The 11,905-nt window shown below is 45.7% G+C and overlaps 3 protein-coding genes across 7 annotated transcripts; 1 reads left to right on the plus strand and 2 right to left on the minus strand.

Annotated features, from left to right (window-relative positions):
- The first annotated feature begins 1,938 nt into the window (after positions 1-1,938).
- LOC131889718 (E3 ubiquitin-protein ligase RNF8-like) lies at positions 1,939-4,360 on the plus strand. Of its 2 annotated transcripts, none has more exons than XM_059238884.1 (2): positions 1,939-2,027; positions 2,140-4,360. In XM_059238884.1, the coding sequence occupies exon 2, from the start codon at positions 2,412-2,414 to the stop codon at positions 3,639-3,641; it is 1,230 nt and encodes a 409-aa protein (XP_059094867.1). In that variant the 5' UTR covers positions 1,939-2,027; positions 2,140-2,411; the 3' UTR covers positions 3,642-4,360. The 2 variants fall into 2 exon arrangements, with proteins under 2 accessions (XP_059094867.1, XP_059094866.1); XM_059238883.1 differs by having other exon boundaries at positions 1,976-2,060.
- On the minus strand, positions 4,343-8,296 carry LOC131889717 (ribosome biogenesis protein BMS1 homolog). The gene is made up of 3 exons (XM_059238882.1): positions 5,983-8,296; positions 5,743-5,912; positions 4,343-5,668 (listed from the first exon to the last, which is right to left on the minus strand). Exons 1-3 carry the CDS (start codon positions 8,198-8,200, stop codon positions 4,400-4,402), a joined length of 3,657 nt encoding a protein of 1,218 aa, XP_059094865.1. The 5' UTR covers positions 8,201-8,296; the 3' UTR covers positions 4,343-4,399.
- Positions 8,297-9,832: 1,536 nt separating this feature from the next.
- On the minus strand, positions 9,833-11,530 carry LOC131888178 (uncharacterized). 4 transcript variants are annotated; one of them, XM_059236967.1, is made up of 3 exons: positions 11,349-11,530; positions 10,219-10,946; positions 9,833-10,149 (listed from the first exon to the last, which is right to left on the minus strand). In XM_059236967.1, the coding sequence occupies exons 1-3, from the start codon at positions 11,494-11,496 to the stop codon at positions 9,946-9,948; spliced, it is 1,080 nt and encodes a 359-aa protein (XP_059092950.1). In that variant the 5' UTR covers positions 11,497-11,530; the 3' UTR covers positions 9,833-9,945. The 4 variants fall into 4 exon arrangements, with proteins under 4 accessions (XP_059092950.1, XP_059092951.1, XP_059092953.1 ...); XM_059236968.1 differs by lacking the exon at positions 11,349-11,530 and adding an exon at positions 11,186-11,320; XM_059236970.1 differs by lacking the exon at positions 11,349-11,530 and adding an exon at positions 11,190-11,301.
- Positions 11,531-11,905: the final 375 nt, after the last annotated feature.

Here is an 11,905-nt window from a genome sequence, read left to right on the forward strand (position 1 = left end):
GTTTCTTAAAAAATGCAAGGAAACTTGAAAATTTCAAATCCTGTTTTCCCGTCATGACTTTCTGAGTCATTGATCAAGCCTACAATAATCATATGTTCAGATTAGGAAAAGATCTAAGATTTAGACGTGAAATAATCAAATGACATTAATTTCAGAAACAGGGAACATCTTACAAACTGATACTCAATAAATATTTGAAAGAGGCGAAATATTTGAATGATATTTAGAATTTCTAATTGAATGCTATTAAAGATTGTCGACTTGAAATGTTTTTAATAACAGTTTCAAATAACAGCGAAAACAATTAAACCTATGTCGACAAATCAGTTTTCTTAGGGTTAATTTTTTAAAAGATCGAAATCGATGTTACAAAGCAAAGTAATTTTATGATACCGTAAGCAGTGAAACTAGCTAATTTACTAAAACGCAAATATTTCAATTCTTTATTTCTTTTGACTCTCCTTCACCTTCCAAAGATTGAAATTTCAAAGCGTCATTAGGCACGTTATCCCAATAAGCAGGGCATTAGTCGTTCGATCATACTTCTCTAAAGATATTGTGTTTTCTTGGGTCAAACAGTCCTAACGCGTAACAATTGAAGCCATCGTGTCAACATTTTTCAATAATGAGCATTGACATTTAACCTTGGTATCATTGTTCAAAATGTATTGCATCACAATACTTTGAGGAGTCAAGATAGGGACCCTGAATTGAGTAATGATTGTTGAAGGTTTGAAACAATGTTGCAAAAGGATTTTCCGATTTTTGACAATTGCACTGAAAGGTCTTCCTTCCAAAGGAATTTGATTGAGAAGAAGTAAACAATAAAGTAACAAATGTAACAAGATTTAAAACCAAGAGCACCCTCAGAGTAGTTAAGAGCAAGCCCAATTTTTAACCCTTTTATTGTTCATAATATGTTTGATGGAAATAGCAAAAATGGCAAGTTCTGTGTGCCTTCAGTTTTCCAGCTGTCACGAGATAAACGAAAAATGAAAGACCATTCTGGGAGCCGAAAAACGAAAGAGTAACGAGTAATTCTTTTAGATTTTGGGTCGTTACAATTACACAATTTTAAAATGTGATAGAAATGCAGTTCCTTTTTTGAAAAAAGGAACAAATTACTGCAATTTTCGTTATTTGTAATTTCGTTATTTTCGTTATTAATGCCCTGCCAATAAGACTGTTCTAGACATGAAGTAATTCAAAATTTGGATGTAAATTATTTTCATATCATACATTTATATTGGCTTGCCAAATACTACTACTACTATATATATTTTGCGGCTCTCGGCCATGACAACAAAGGTATACAAAGACTGATCAGTTAAATAAACTTAACCAAGAATGGGATAAATGAAGAGTTTATCCAGTGAGGATACTTGGCAGACTAAGTACTTAAAATCTGTACAATGAGTTTAGATCCGGATAAAGATGCGGTTTTGTAGACACGGCAAATTTCTCAGTTTAAAAATTACAGAGCAATCTTGATTTCTCGAAGCCTTGAAAAAGAACAAAATTAGAACAATTCTGTCAAGCTTCAATATCAATGCTCATTACTAGTCATAACTGTAATGTTACTTGTTGATTGGAAGACTTCAAATTTTAGGACGGTTTGGACCAAAAGATCACATTCAAATTTTAGGAAAAGTAAACGTCATTACATTTTTGGCAGGTAATGGTTGGTAATGAATTACTCATTTTGGCCAAAGTAATTGTAATTGTGATCCATTACTTTTACTGTGGAACGTGTATGAAGTAGGCATTGATCCAGAACCATCTTGTAGTCAGATTTGAGTAAGTTATCGACCAGATTTGTTCTTCAACCTTACTTTCAAAGGCGCAACACTATAATTCGTTTATTCGTAAAATATCAGTCTATGCCTAAAACTATCTTTGCTCGATTTCAGAACCATTACAAGTCATCACTTCTGCTCTGCCTTCCTTGTGGTCACCTTTTGCGTACACCATCGCTACTTCTCTGAGGTCAACCATCATGATCAGTCTCTGCTCGGCCAGCCGTCAAGGTAGAAGCGGCCCAATCGCGCAAAAACTGCCTTGTACATATCCCCATTGTTCCTTACTTACTCTCTTACCTCTTATAAGCCCCTCTTACCCACTGGTTCTCCTCCATTCCAGTCCATTGAATCAGTCCCTGGCCCAGGAGGCTCTCGCACGGCTGCGTCCTTTTGAGGTTGTTCGTAAGTCAATCCAGGCCCGTTCGCCTGTGGGAGGACCAAGTGGGGACCTCCATACGGCTGGACCCAGCCCCGCCGGGCCTTGAACTTGATTGAGCCAGAGGTCACAACGGCTGTCCTTTGATCCGTCCGCCGAGCGCCGAATTTGGACTCATTGGCATGGGGGATTAACACCGAACCTTTAGTCTCCCCTCGTCCTGGACCTGATTCAAGATGGCTTCGTCCTACCACGCTCGGCGAGAGCGTCAGGCCCCCGCCGTAGTTGGTCCCACCCCTATCCCTTCGTTAGCGACTGCCACCACCGTGTCCATCCCAGCTAGCAGCCACGTATCTGCTCCGCGATCAGCCGTTGCGACCACGGACACATCTTTGGATCGATGGAGCCGTTTGGGTCGTCATTCATCCGAGGAGCTCAATCGCCTGGCCCTGAGCCCGCTCGTCCGGCGGAAGCGGGCCCACGGCCAGTTGGCTCCACATGAGCAACTCTACGTGACCCTCAAGCGGATCAAAGCCGGTTCGGCCGAGCCTCATCCCGGGCACGCCACTACCCGTCCTCAGTTGGCCCTACGATCCACCAGTCACGCCAGCTCGACTGGGATTGGCCCGTCGGCTTCGAGTGGCCTGATGACCAAGGCTGGTCGGAGTCGAACCGTCCCGGCCGGCGTCACGGGCGAACCACCGGCCCCGGAAGAGGAGAGTAGGCCAGTGCGATCGGAGTCCAGCCGCCCGATGACCGTGCGAGGCCGACACTTTCGCGAGCGGTTGAGAAATGCCATTTTGGACGAGGACAAGGACGCATTGCGGCGACGCGTGCGTGAGTTGGAGAGCGAGAAACTCGCGCTCAGCGATAAGGTCAGCCAACGCAAGACCAAGATCTTGCAGTACAAGGCCGCCAAACTGGAGCAGGATACCAAGTATTTTCGATTGGCCACGGAGAATGCCCGTCTGAAGTCCGAAGTGAAAGAGGCGCAACGCGACAAACAAGTAGCCGATCAATCGCACGTCCGGGAGTTGAAAGAAGTGCGACTTCGGCTCGAGGCCATGAAGAAAAAGGCCGAAAAGGCTGAGCTCGAACGTGCCAAAGTGGAATCTCAGCTCTCGCAGAGCACGGGCGGCGAGAGCTTCCTTCAAGATATTTTGAGCAATTTCAAAGAGATGCTCGAGACCAACTTGCAATGCTCTATTTGCAGTGAGGTACTAATCTTATCGACCACTGTCTCGTGCGGACACACCTTCTGTGAAGATTGTATTGCCTCTTGGAAGGAGAAAACCGTTCGCCGTTGGCCCACTTGCCCCATTTGTCGAACCGTGATTGACTTTCAAGCCTCAAATCTGGTGCTAGATGGCTATATCGACAAAGTTGTCGAAACCTTTTTTCCGGAGGAAACCCGTAAACTTCGTGCGGATATGCTCCAAGACCGCCGCGTCAAGAAAACTAATTGAGACAAAGCCACAAAAGCCCGCGAAGGTCGCTTGCGACACTTCTTCCTGAGCCAGTTTGGCGACTCCGACAATGAATCCAGCCGCGGAGATGGGTTTGCTATTCAAGAAGTCGATCTACCCGGACGCCCTTCCTCAACGACCTCTTCCTCACCATCTGAATCATCCGTGGCGAGTGTGACCTCGGACGGAAGCTTTTCACCGGCCTCAAGCTCGAGTGTTGTTCGATCATCCACATCCGGATCGCGAAGCTCGTCTCGGTCCCGTTCCCGAACCCCAGAGCCGAGATTGAGTCCGGTCAGAAGCCGGAGTGTTTCACCCGTTGTGAATCAATTTTCTTCCGACCACGAGTTCACGGAAGATGAGTTTCCGGATGACGATTTCATTCCTCAAGATGAGGATGATTTCGGAGACCCGAACTACCAACCACCAAGAGAAGACGAACTGGACGGTGAGATTGAAGATTTCCAGGAACCTCAGTATCCTTATCAAGACGACAGTCCCGGCGAAGACAACCAAGATGAGGAAGTGGCGGATGAGGCCGACTTGACTGACACCGATCACACAGGGTACCTTGAGTGCGTAGATTCCGAATCCGCTTCCTTCGATTTTGGAGAGAGTGATGTTGATGATATGGGAATCTAACTTTAAGCAAAACCAATGACTCTCCCCTGTCATCAGCACGCAATGAAATTAATGCAAAATTTCTCCGGTTTTACAAGCGCTTGTATTTTTCCGTCTAATTATTGGTTTTTCTGCATTTAATCATCATGAGAGCGTTTGCCACCCCGGCGCGAATCCATTCGCTCTTTTTGAGCTTGACTCTTGCTCAAAGTTCTCGACACTTGTCTGCGAGCCTCCTTCTGTCTCTTGAACTTCTTCTCTTCGATAGCCACTTTGCGTCGGATCAAGTCTTGGATGCGTTTGGACTTGTCCTTTTGCAACTTGTCGGCCTTATCGTTAGCCACAGTACTGAGCATCTTCATGAGATTCCGCACCTTCTTCTCCTTCGAGTCCAGTTCAACGTGAACACGCTCGGCATTGAACTCACGACCTTTGCTCACAAACTTCGGCTTCAGATGATAGGGAAGTTCCTTCTGAAGATTACGAGGCACTTGTAGCTCGTTGAACACCTTGGGCTGGCGTTTGATCTCCGTGTAGAGATGGTCCGGATTGGGTGTGGCCATAATGCTCTTGGCTCGTTTGATCTCACCCACTGTTCGCATACCCTTCCACTTCAATTTCTGCTCAGGAGGCAACAATAAGTTGGTGACCGTGGCATAGAACTTGGGAATCTCAACGGTGAACCAAGTCTTGACGAACACAATGTCGCTCATGAGGATCTTATCCTCGAAAGTGGCTCGGAAATGGCCCTCTCCTTCTGAAAGGCTTTTCTTGATTTGACCTCGCACGCCGGACACAGTTTTAATGGCCGCCCCTTCAAACTTGGCCACCTCCAAGCTCGAGTTGAACATGCCTTTAATGAAAGCAGTCTTCTTGAAGATCTTGTAAGGCTCACCCGTGAGCTTCAGTTTTTTCATGACCTGGGCGGATTTGTCCATTTCCAAGACCACGCCCGTGGCTGCAATTCGAAAACGGGCATCGATCTCGTTGACCTGTTGAACGGCCAAAATTCCCGTTCCTTGGGGCGTGATCGGGGCCCAAATGTGGGCATCGCAATGCATCGCTTCTGGCGTGTACTTGATCATGCGATGCCGCATGTTGTGCTCGGTGATGGAGAAGATGGGCATGGATTGAAATCGCCTCCAGCCCAAGGACATGATCAGGGGATCTCGGTTTTTGAGGATTTTCTTGTACCAACGATGCTTCTTGAACCTGACTTGAACATAACCGATCTGATCTTCACCCGTTTGAAGACCGCCTAATACAATGGGATAGGTGGGATCGAAATGGGTCACCATTTCGCAAGGCAATGAGCGAAGTTCCACCCTCACGTACATACCCGGTCGAAAACCTTCGAATTGAACCCTTAGAGAGTCTTCCATGCCTTCAAATTCATTCCGATTCAGCTGCAGACAACATCAAGAAGACTATTAAACTGTTGGCAGGGCAACAAAGATGAAAGGTCGTATAGATTCATTACCATGGTTTGGTGATCCACCTCCTTCTTCAGCTCCTCTTGGTAAGCTCGATCCCCGCCACCTTCGTCGTAATCGTTGTTGAATTGCATTTTCAATTGACGCTTCTTCTCTAGACGTTTCTTCCTCAGCTCTTTCTCATCCTCGATCACACGGGGTCCTTCATCCTCTTCATCTGAAACAACGCAAAAGGATTGGTAAAATTGAATCTTTCTCTGACATTTTGCCCAGGAAACTGGTACTACCTTTGGCCGATCCATTCGATTTGGCTTGATGAACTTGGCCAGTTTCGAGATCCTCAAAATCTCCATCCATGTCAAAATCGTCTTCTTCGTCATCTAGGCCCAACAGAGCCTCGGCATCCTCGGACTCTTTCCATTTCCCCGTCACGAAGCAATCTCGAATGGAGTCACATATTTCTTCTATTTCCCAATTTTGTAGCTTGTCCACCACGAATTGCGTGGAATCGATCTGATTCATAACGGCCGAGTGACTGGCCTTGTTCTCTTGATTCTGTTTGATGACCTTAAACAGTCCCCCAATTTGGTCGTCCTCATTCACTTCGGTATCGTCTTGGTCGCCTTGATTTCTTTGACCGTACACCATTTTGTTCAGTGATGTCGTATTCGACAACCTATCATAGAAACTCTGTGAGGCCTGTTTCAACATATCCTCTTTCCAGGCCGTCTTATCCACTTCGGTCTCCTCATCTGCGTCTATATTGTCGTCGAGCTCTTCTTCAGTTCCATCACTCTCTTTGTCTGGCTCTCTGAGATCCTCGTCATCACTTTCGTCCGCTATATCCGAATCATTTTCTTCAGTCGCATGACCACTGTCAATCTCTTTTTTTTGGGACGATTTCCCAATTTGGGACAGAGTCTCGGTGATCTTCGATTTCATGACATTATCGACCGATTTTACGGACGACTCCTTGTTCAACTTGGCCAATTTTCCCTTTTTGGGTCGTGCTGGCTCGACTTCGGTATCGGATTCGTCCTCGTCTTCCAAATCTAAATCACTGTCGCTCTCCTCATCGTCCGAACTTAACCCCATCTCTCTCATTAATGATTTATTTTTATGGTTAAGCTTCGAGCTTGTTTTGGGGGTATCGACCTCGTCTGCGTCTTCGTCCGATTCCAATGCGATATCATTGTCATCGGTATCAAACACAGCTTTTCGTCGAATTCGGTCGCCTGGCTGCTCGATCGTTTTCTCTTCCTCGATATCTTGGGATTTGATGGGCGCGGATTCGGAAAAGATCTTCAACTCACTGCTCTCCATCTTCTCGTCCAAAGTCTTCTGGCTGTCAATCATGGATGCGACCATCTCATTCGATGGGTCGTAAACCTCTTCTTTCAGCGGTTTCTGATGATTATGACTATGACTACCTCCCAAATCGATGTACACTCCATCTTTATCATACACAATCCCACCCACACCCGACATAGGTGCATAAATGCTCTTGTCCTTCTCACTCAGGGATGCCTTTTTCAACGTGTGCGGCAATGGGCACGGATCAGGCAAGAACATGATATCAGAAATGGGGAAATCCCCGCATCCCGGAATGTGAACCGAGGTATGGTTCTTGAAACTGGTGCCCCGAACGTAACCGTACAGAGAAATGGACCGATCGCATTTGGCATTGAAGCGAACATCTTCGGGATTGGTGATATCCTCCATCCGATCGGCGAGCAAGTACGGATGAGCCTCGCGCCAGACCAGCGGTCGAAGTTTCATCACAGACACAAAGCGGCCGAGATTATGGACTTCCGTTTTCTGGTATTCGCCGTGAATCGTGCCCGATAAATAGAACAATTTGGCGCCTTGATAGACCTCGGTCCAGAACCGATGTTTCATGATTTTCTTGGTCCGTCTCAGTGTCTTGGCATTGGTGAACGTGTCCAAGTGAGTGAGCACGCCTAAGATCCGAGGAAACCCGTGAACTTGGCAGATATTGAGAAACTCAAAGACCTCCATCTCAAAGCCGAACGAAGCATCCACCATGATCAAGGCCAAATCCGCCACTTTGGCCGCATCAATCATGGCATTCAGGTCGTTGGAGACCTCGATGAAGGTGATGCGCTGCTTTTTGCCGGCCACAATGGTGACGGGGCCTTGAATCGAGCTCAGGGTTTGCTTGGTATAGTTGCGGATCAAGCCCTTGAGCAGCGTGGATTTGCCCACTTTGGGCGGTCCCACGATGGCCACCACCATGGGCGGCGGATCCACGGGGGTGTGGTCGACAGTGGGCACTTGAGCGCGCTTCTCGGTGATATCCTCCTTGCGTCGGACGCGTCGCTCGGTCTTGGCCACGCTTTGAATGGCGAAGGCCTTGGGGTTGCGTTTGCGGGCATCGCTCTCACTCACGCCCTCTTTCTTCAATTGCTGCTTCTTCCGACCCGCGGCCTTCTGGCCTTTGCCGCTCTTGATATGGCCTTTCTGTTGGGCCGTCGCCTCTTCCATCTTGATGCCCACTTCGGATGCGACGGAGGCGATCAATGACGACCAATCAACTCTCAAATAGGTAGGGTCGGGTCCAAACACGTGCGTCTAATCAGACAAACACAACCTTAAAGCCTATGGTGCTGCGAACTGACAGTCGTTATATTTCGCCCCTAGATGGCGTCCGAATAAAGGCTATTATTGGCAAAAAAAGAGACACGTTATCTTTGATGTTTGAATCATTAATAAGCCAACTCAAGCTTGGCTATGATTGAATGAAGTTTTGGAGTGTCAAAGTTACCTCGTTGCGACAGGGATGAGGTCAAAAAAGAAAAGTTTTCTGGGTAGTCTGTTTGCTTCAGTCAGTACAGAAAGTATGGGTAAGGGAATTAGGGCCTGTTATGGCGTCTCATAACCTAAAGTCCTGACCCCTACCAGCCCAACACTACTAAACGGGAGACAATGAGCAGTAAATAGGCTCCAAACTTTAATACTATTTTCTGGGATATTCTAGGATTTTCCTGTCATCTTTTTCAGCCATCCCTGGTTCATTGGCGTATTTCCCTGTCATCATAGCGTAACCATTAATTCTATATTCCAGTCTTTTGTTCCATTGGTGGGTGAATGTTGCGTAAACATTGAATAAGCAATACAACCCCATAAAGTCTCGTTGTACTAGAGCCTTCATCCACGCTGTTTTGTACTCGTTTGAGCATGGTCAAAATTGGTATTCCGAATAAATATTTACAATATTTCATCAATAGACAGCCATGAGAAGCTCTGGATGGCTATTGACAGTAATGGGGTACCCACGCGTGGTTTCGTGAACGTAAATTTAGAAATGTGATTTGTACCCAGTCGCACCTTCTGAGAGTATCAGATAGTTTCGTGAGCGCACATTTTGAAATATGACTGGGTAAATTTTAGTACTGTCGCATTTCAAAATTTGCATTCACGAAACCACGTGGGGGTACCCCATTCAAGATTTGCTATTTTTGCGCTAGTCTTGTCTGTGAATAACAGCATTCCAGCTTCTACTAAATGTATGAAATCCATGAGATGACAACCTTCTATAGAATTCGACGCGGATATTTCAGTGGGGTGTTTATTGCATGTAAGATTGTGAGATGATCCTTTAGTGTGCATATGTAGCGCCATCTATCTCGTTAAAGGTCTGACACTGTTTAACAATTTCAATAACTGCATGCTTGTGTTGTTGTTTTCAACGGCTCGGTTTTCCGATAGGTTGAGTGATAGGGCGAGCAGTGTTCTTTAGAGTTTCACCGAAAAAGACTTGGATCAAAATTCATATCTAAATAAAATCATCAAAAAGGAAAGTATTTGGGTCTAATTCTCTTGAATTTGCTGCCATTTTGCTACTCATATCTTGGACCCTACATATCGTCTCGTAAATAGCTGTCTTCAATGAGGTACTGACACTTGATATTTCACTCAACTATGTCACTTTCAGATCGTGAGATGATGCTTCACTAAACAAATCCAACCACGTCTAACTTGTTTTAATGTTCTGGTGTGTGTAGCGATTCTTTAGTGATATTATTGATAAGAATAATTTGACGAGATTGGCCTATTTCGAGAAGGTCAGAGTGACGGAATAACTAACCTCAAGCAAAAACTCACAGCCGCTCAATATAAGGGTTAAATTCGGTTTTAAGTATTTCTGAAACACCCGCCACATATTCCACATCAAATATAACCGCTTCACCATGAACGGATCTAGTCAATTCGAGACTGGGGGTGTTCGTTCAAGAATGCAATGAATTCGTACGCTCATTCCCATGAGGGATAATGTTGCCATAACGAGACAACGAAAGGCATTGACCCAGATCCTCATTTTTTTCAATCAATGCCCGTTTCTCACTCCAGGGCTTATCCATTTCCAGGAACGCCTTCCATTGGTCTAAGCTCGAAATCGCTTGTAATCGCCGGCTTTCTGGTTGTTCCAAATGCTGAAAACAAATACCAAGCTTGACAAGAAACACAATACATCAGGTTCAAGCCAAGAAATACGACTTTACCTCCAAAGCATCATCGCGGTGAGAAGGGGGCTCTGAGCTCTGATCTTCAACCGCAGCTTGAGCAGATTCATTGATCTCTTGGCCAGGACCGGCATTGCTTTTATCACGCATTAACTGCCGCTGGAGGTTTTCGAGATCGATCGCTGTTATCAGCTTATAATCGGCATCCTCGGCCGGATACAAAGAGCAGTATTGCTTCAAAATGGTGCTTTTAGCCACACCTTTTTTCAGGAGTGACAGCAAAGTGTTTCTCTTCACTTTGGATAAGCGCAGATATTGAGGCTCAATCGTGTGCGAATGAGTCAGGCATCCACGTAGGCGAAATGTCTCATGGTAATTATTGCATTCAGAGTTGTCGTCCACTGTGTCACATTGACACAACTTGGTCAGGTTAAGGGTGAATTGGGCCTGACAATTGTAAACGGGCTTGCCTTTCACTGACCTTCTTTTGGTAGGATCAGGGACCAGTTTTTCCGATTTCCGCGATCGACGAAGTCGACAATGGTAGGCAACATAATTGCCTTTGACGATGCTGGTGGCAAATGATTTGTCAAGTTCTTGGGCGATGACCCAGGCTTTGGCCGCAGCCATGTCTGGAAATTTCTCATTGACAAAGGTGTGATCGTGCGCTGACACGCCACATGGACCCTGGGATTGGCACTTGGGCCGATGTCTTTGTACCGCGAATAACGACCCCAGCAATTTTCGGCACTGTCCACAATGGAAATCTGAAAATAGGCCAACAACAACTAGGTTAGCAACTATAAACCCAACCATGCTCTTGGGGGTATCAGGACGGAACCCAAGTTGTGCTCGCTGGCCTTTCCGAATATTGGCGGTTTCGCTCTTAATTCATTATGCATTATATCGATTGACTGATTGACGTTAGACAGGCTCAGGATCATACGCCTCATTCATTGTGGACTCACTTACTACCTGAAGGACGAGACTACGTTGAAGGGAATACCTACAGTTCAATCTGCCAATTAGGAACAAACATCCCCATCTCTCTCACCATCTCTGGCATATATGACTATGCTTTAGCTACTCTTCATTAGCGTCTATACTTAGCCTTGACAAGCTTAGGTTCGAAATTGTTTGCTAAACAACAAACGTCTCTGAATACAAACATCTTTTATTGGATTCGGATGTGGACGACAGAGAGCGGCAGGCTTCGACGCTCATCATGGTACGATCGTCTTCATAATTTGGCAAATGGATTGGCTGACGGAAGGATCGATGGACTGCGGAGGGATGGCAATTTAAAAGTTGACACATTTGGAGGGGTTTATTTACTTCTTTTTTCCTTAAGGGTTTCGTAAGTTATGAATGAAACCTCGCAACCTCTTTGTTTAAGCTGTTAATATACACTTTTTAAGAATCATTTTGCTCTTAAGGGTCCCAATTCTTCAAGATTCCTTGAAATCCATTTTCTGTCAGAGGTCTAGGGTTGCATCTTACCCAGTATTTTCAAAGTTGAAGAGATTGGTCCAAGATCATGCGATCATGCTCCTGTTTTCTCGTACTTGATGCGTTGCATCTCGGACCAGGGCAAGTTCCCCTCTTCTCTGAAGGTAGCTCATGTTGTTCCAATTTTCAAAGGGGGAGGGAAATAAGTCACTCCCCAGTAGCTATAGGCCAATTTCCCTCACTTCGAATATTGCGCAGGTGTTTGAGCGGATCATGA

The sequence above is a fragment of the Tigriopus californicus genome, chromosome 10 (assembly GCF_007210705.1).
Source record: "Tigriopus californicus strain San Diego chromosome 10, Tcal_SD_v2.1, whole genome shotgun sequence".
Classification (NCBI taxonomy): Eukaryota; Metazoa; Arthropoda; class Copepoda; order Harpacticoida; family Harpacticidae; genus Tigriopus; species Tigriopus californicus.

What these genes read in the sequence shown, in the direction of transcription:
- LOC131889718 (XM_059238884.1), top strand. Translation starts at nt 2,412, where the DNA reads ATGGCTTCGTCCTACCACGCTCGGCGAGAGCGTCAGGCCCCCGCCGTA.
- LOC131889717 (XM_059238882.1), bottom strand. Translation starts at nt 8,200, where the DNA reads ATGGAAGAGGCGACGGCCCAACAGAAAGGCCATATCAAGAGCGGCAAA. An exon ending in ATCGAATGGATCGGCCAAAG is followed by an intron (nt 5,913 to 5,982) that starts GTAGTACCAGTT and finishes GCGTTGTTTCAG; the next exon opens with ATGAAGAGGATGAAGGACCC. An exon ending in AGGTGGATCACCAAACCATG is followed by an intron (nt 5,669 to 5,742) that starts GTAATGAATCTA and finishes TGTTGTCTGCAG; the next exon opens with CTGAATCGGAATGAATTTGA.
- LOC131888178 (XM_059236967.1), bottom strand. Translation starts at nt 11,496, where the DNA reads ATGTGTCAACTTTTAAATTGCCATCCCTCCGCAGTCCATCGATCCTTC. An exon ending in ATCCGAATCCAATAAAAGAT is followed by an intron (nt 10,947 to 11,348) that starts GTTTGTATTCAG and finishes GCCTATTTTCAG; the next exon opens with ATTTCCATTGTGGACAGTGC. An exon ending in ACCGCGATGATGCTTTGGAG is followed by an intron (nt 10,150 to 10,218) that starts GTAAAGTCGTAT and finishes ATTTGTTTTCAG; the next exon opens with CATTTGGAACAACCAGAAAG.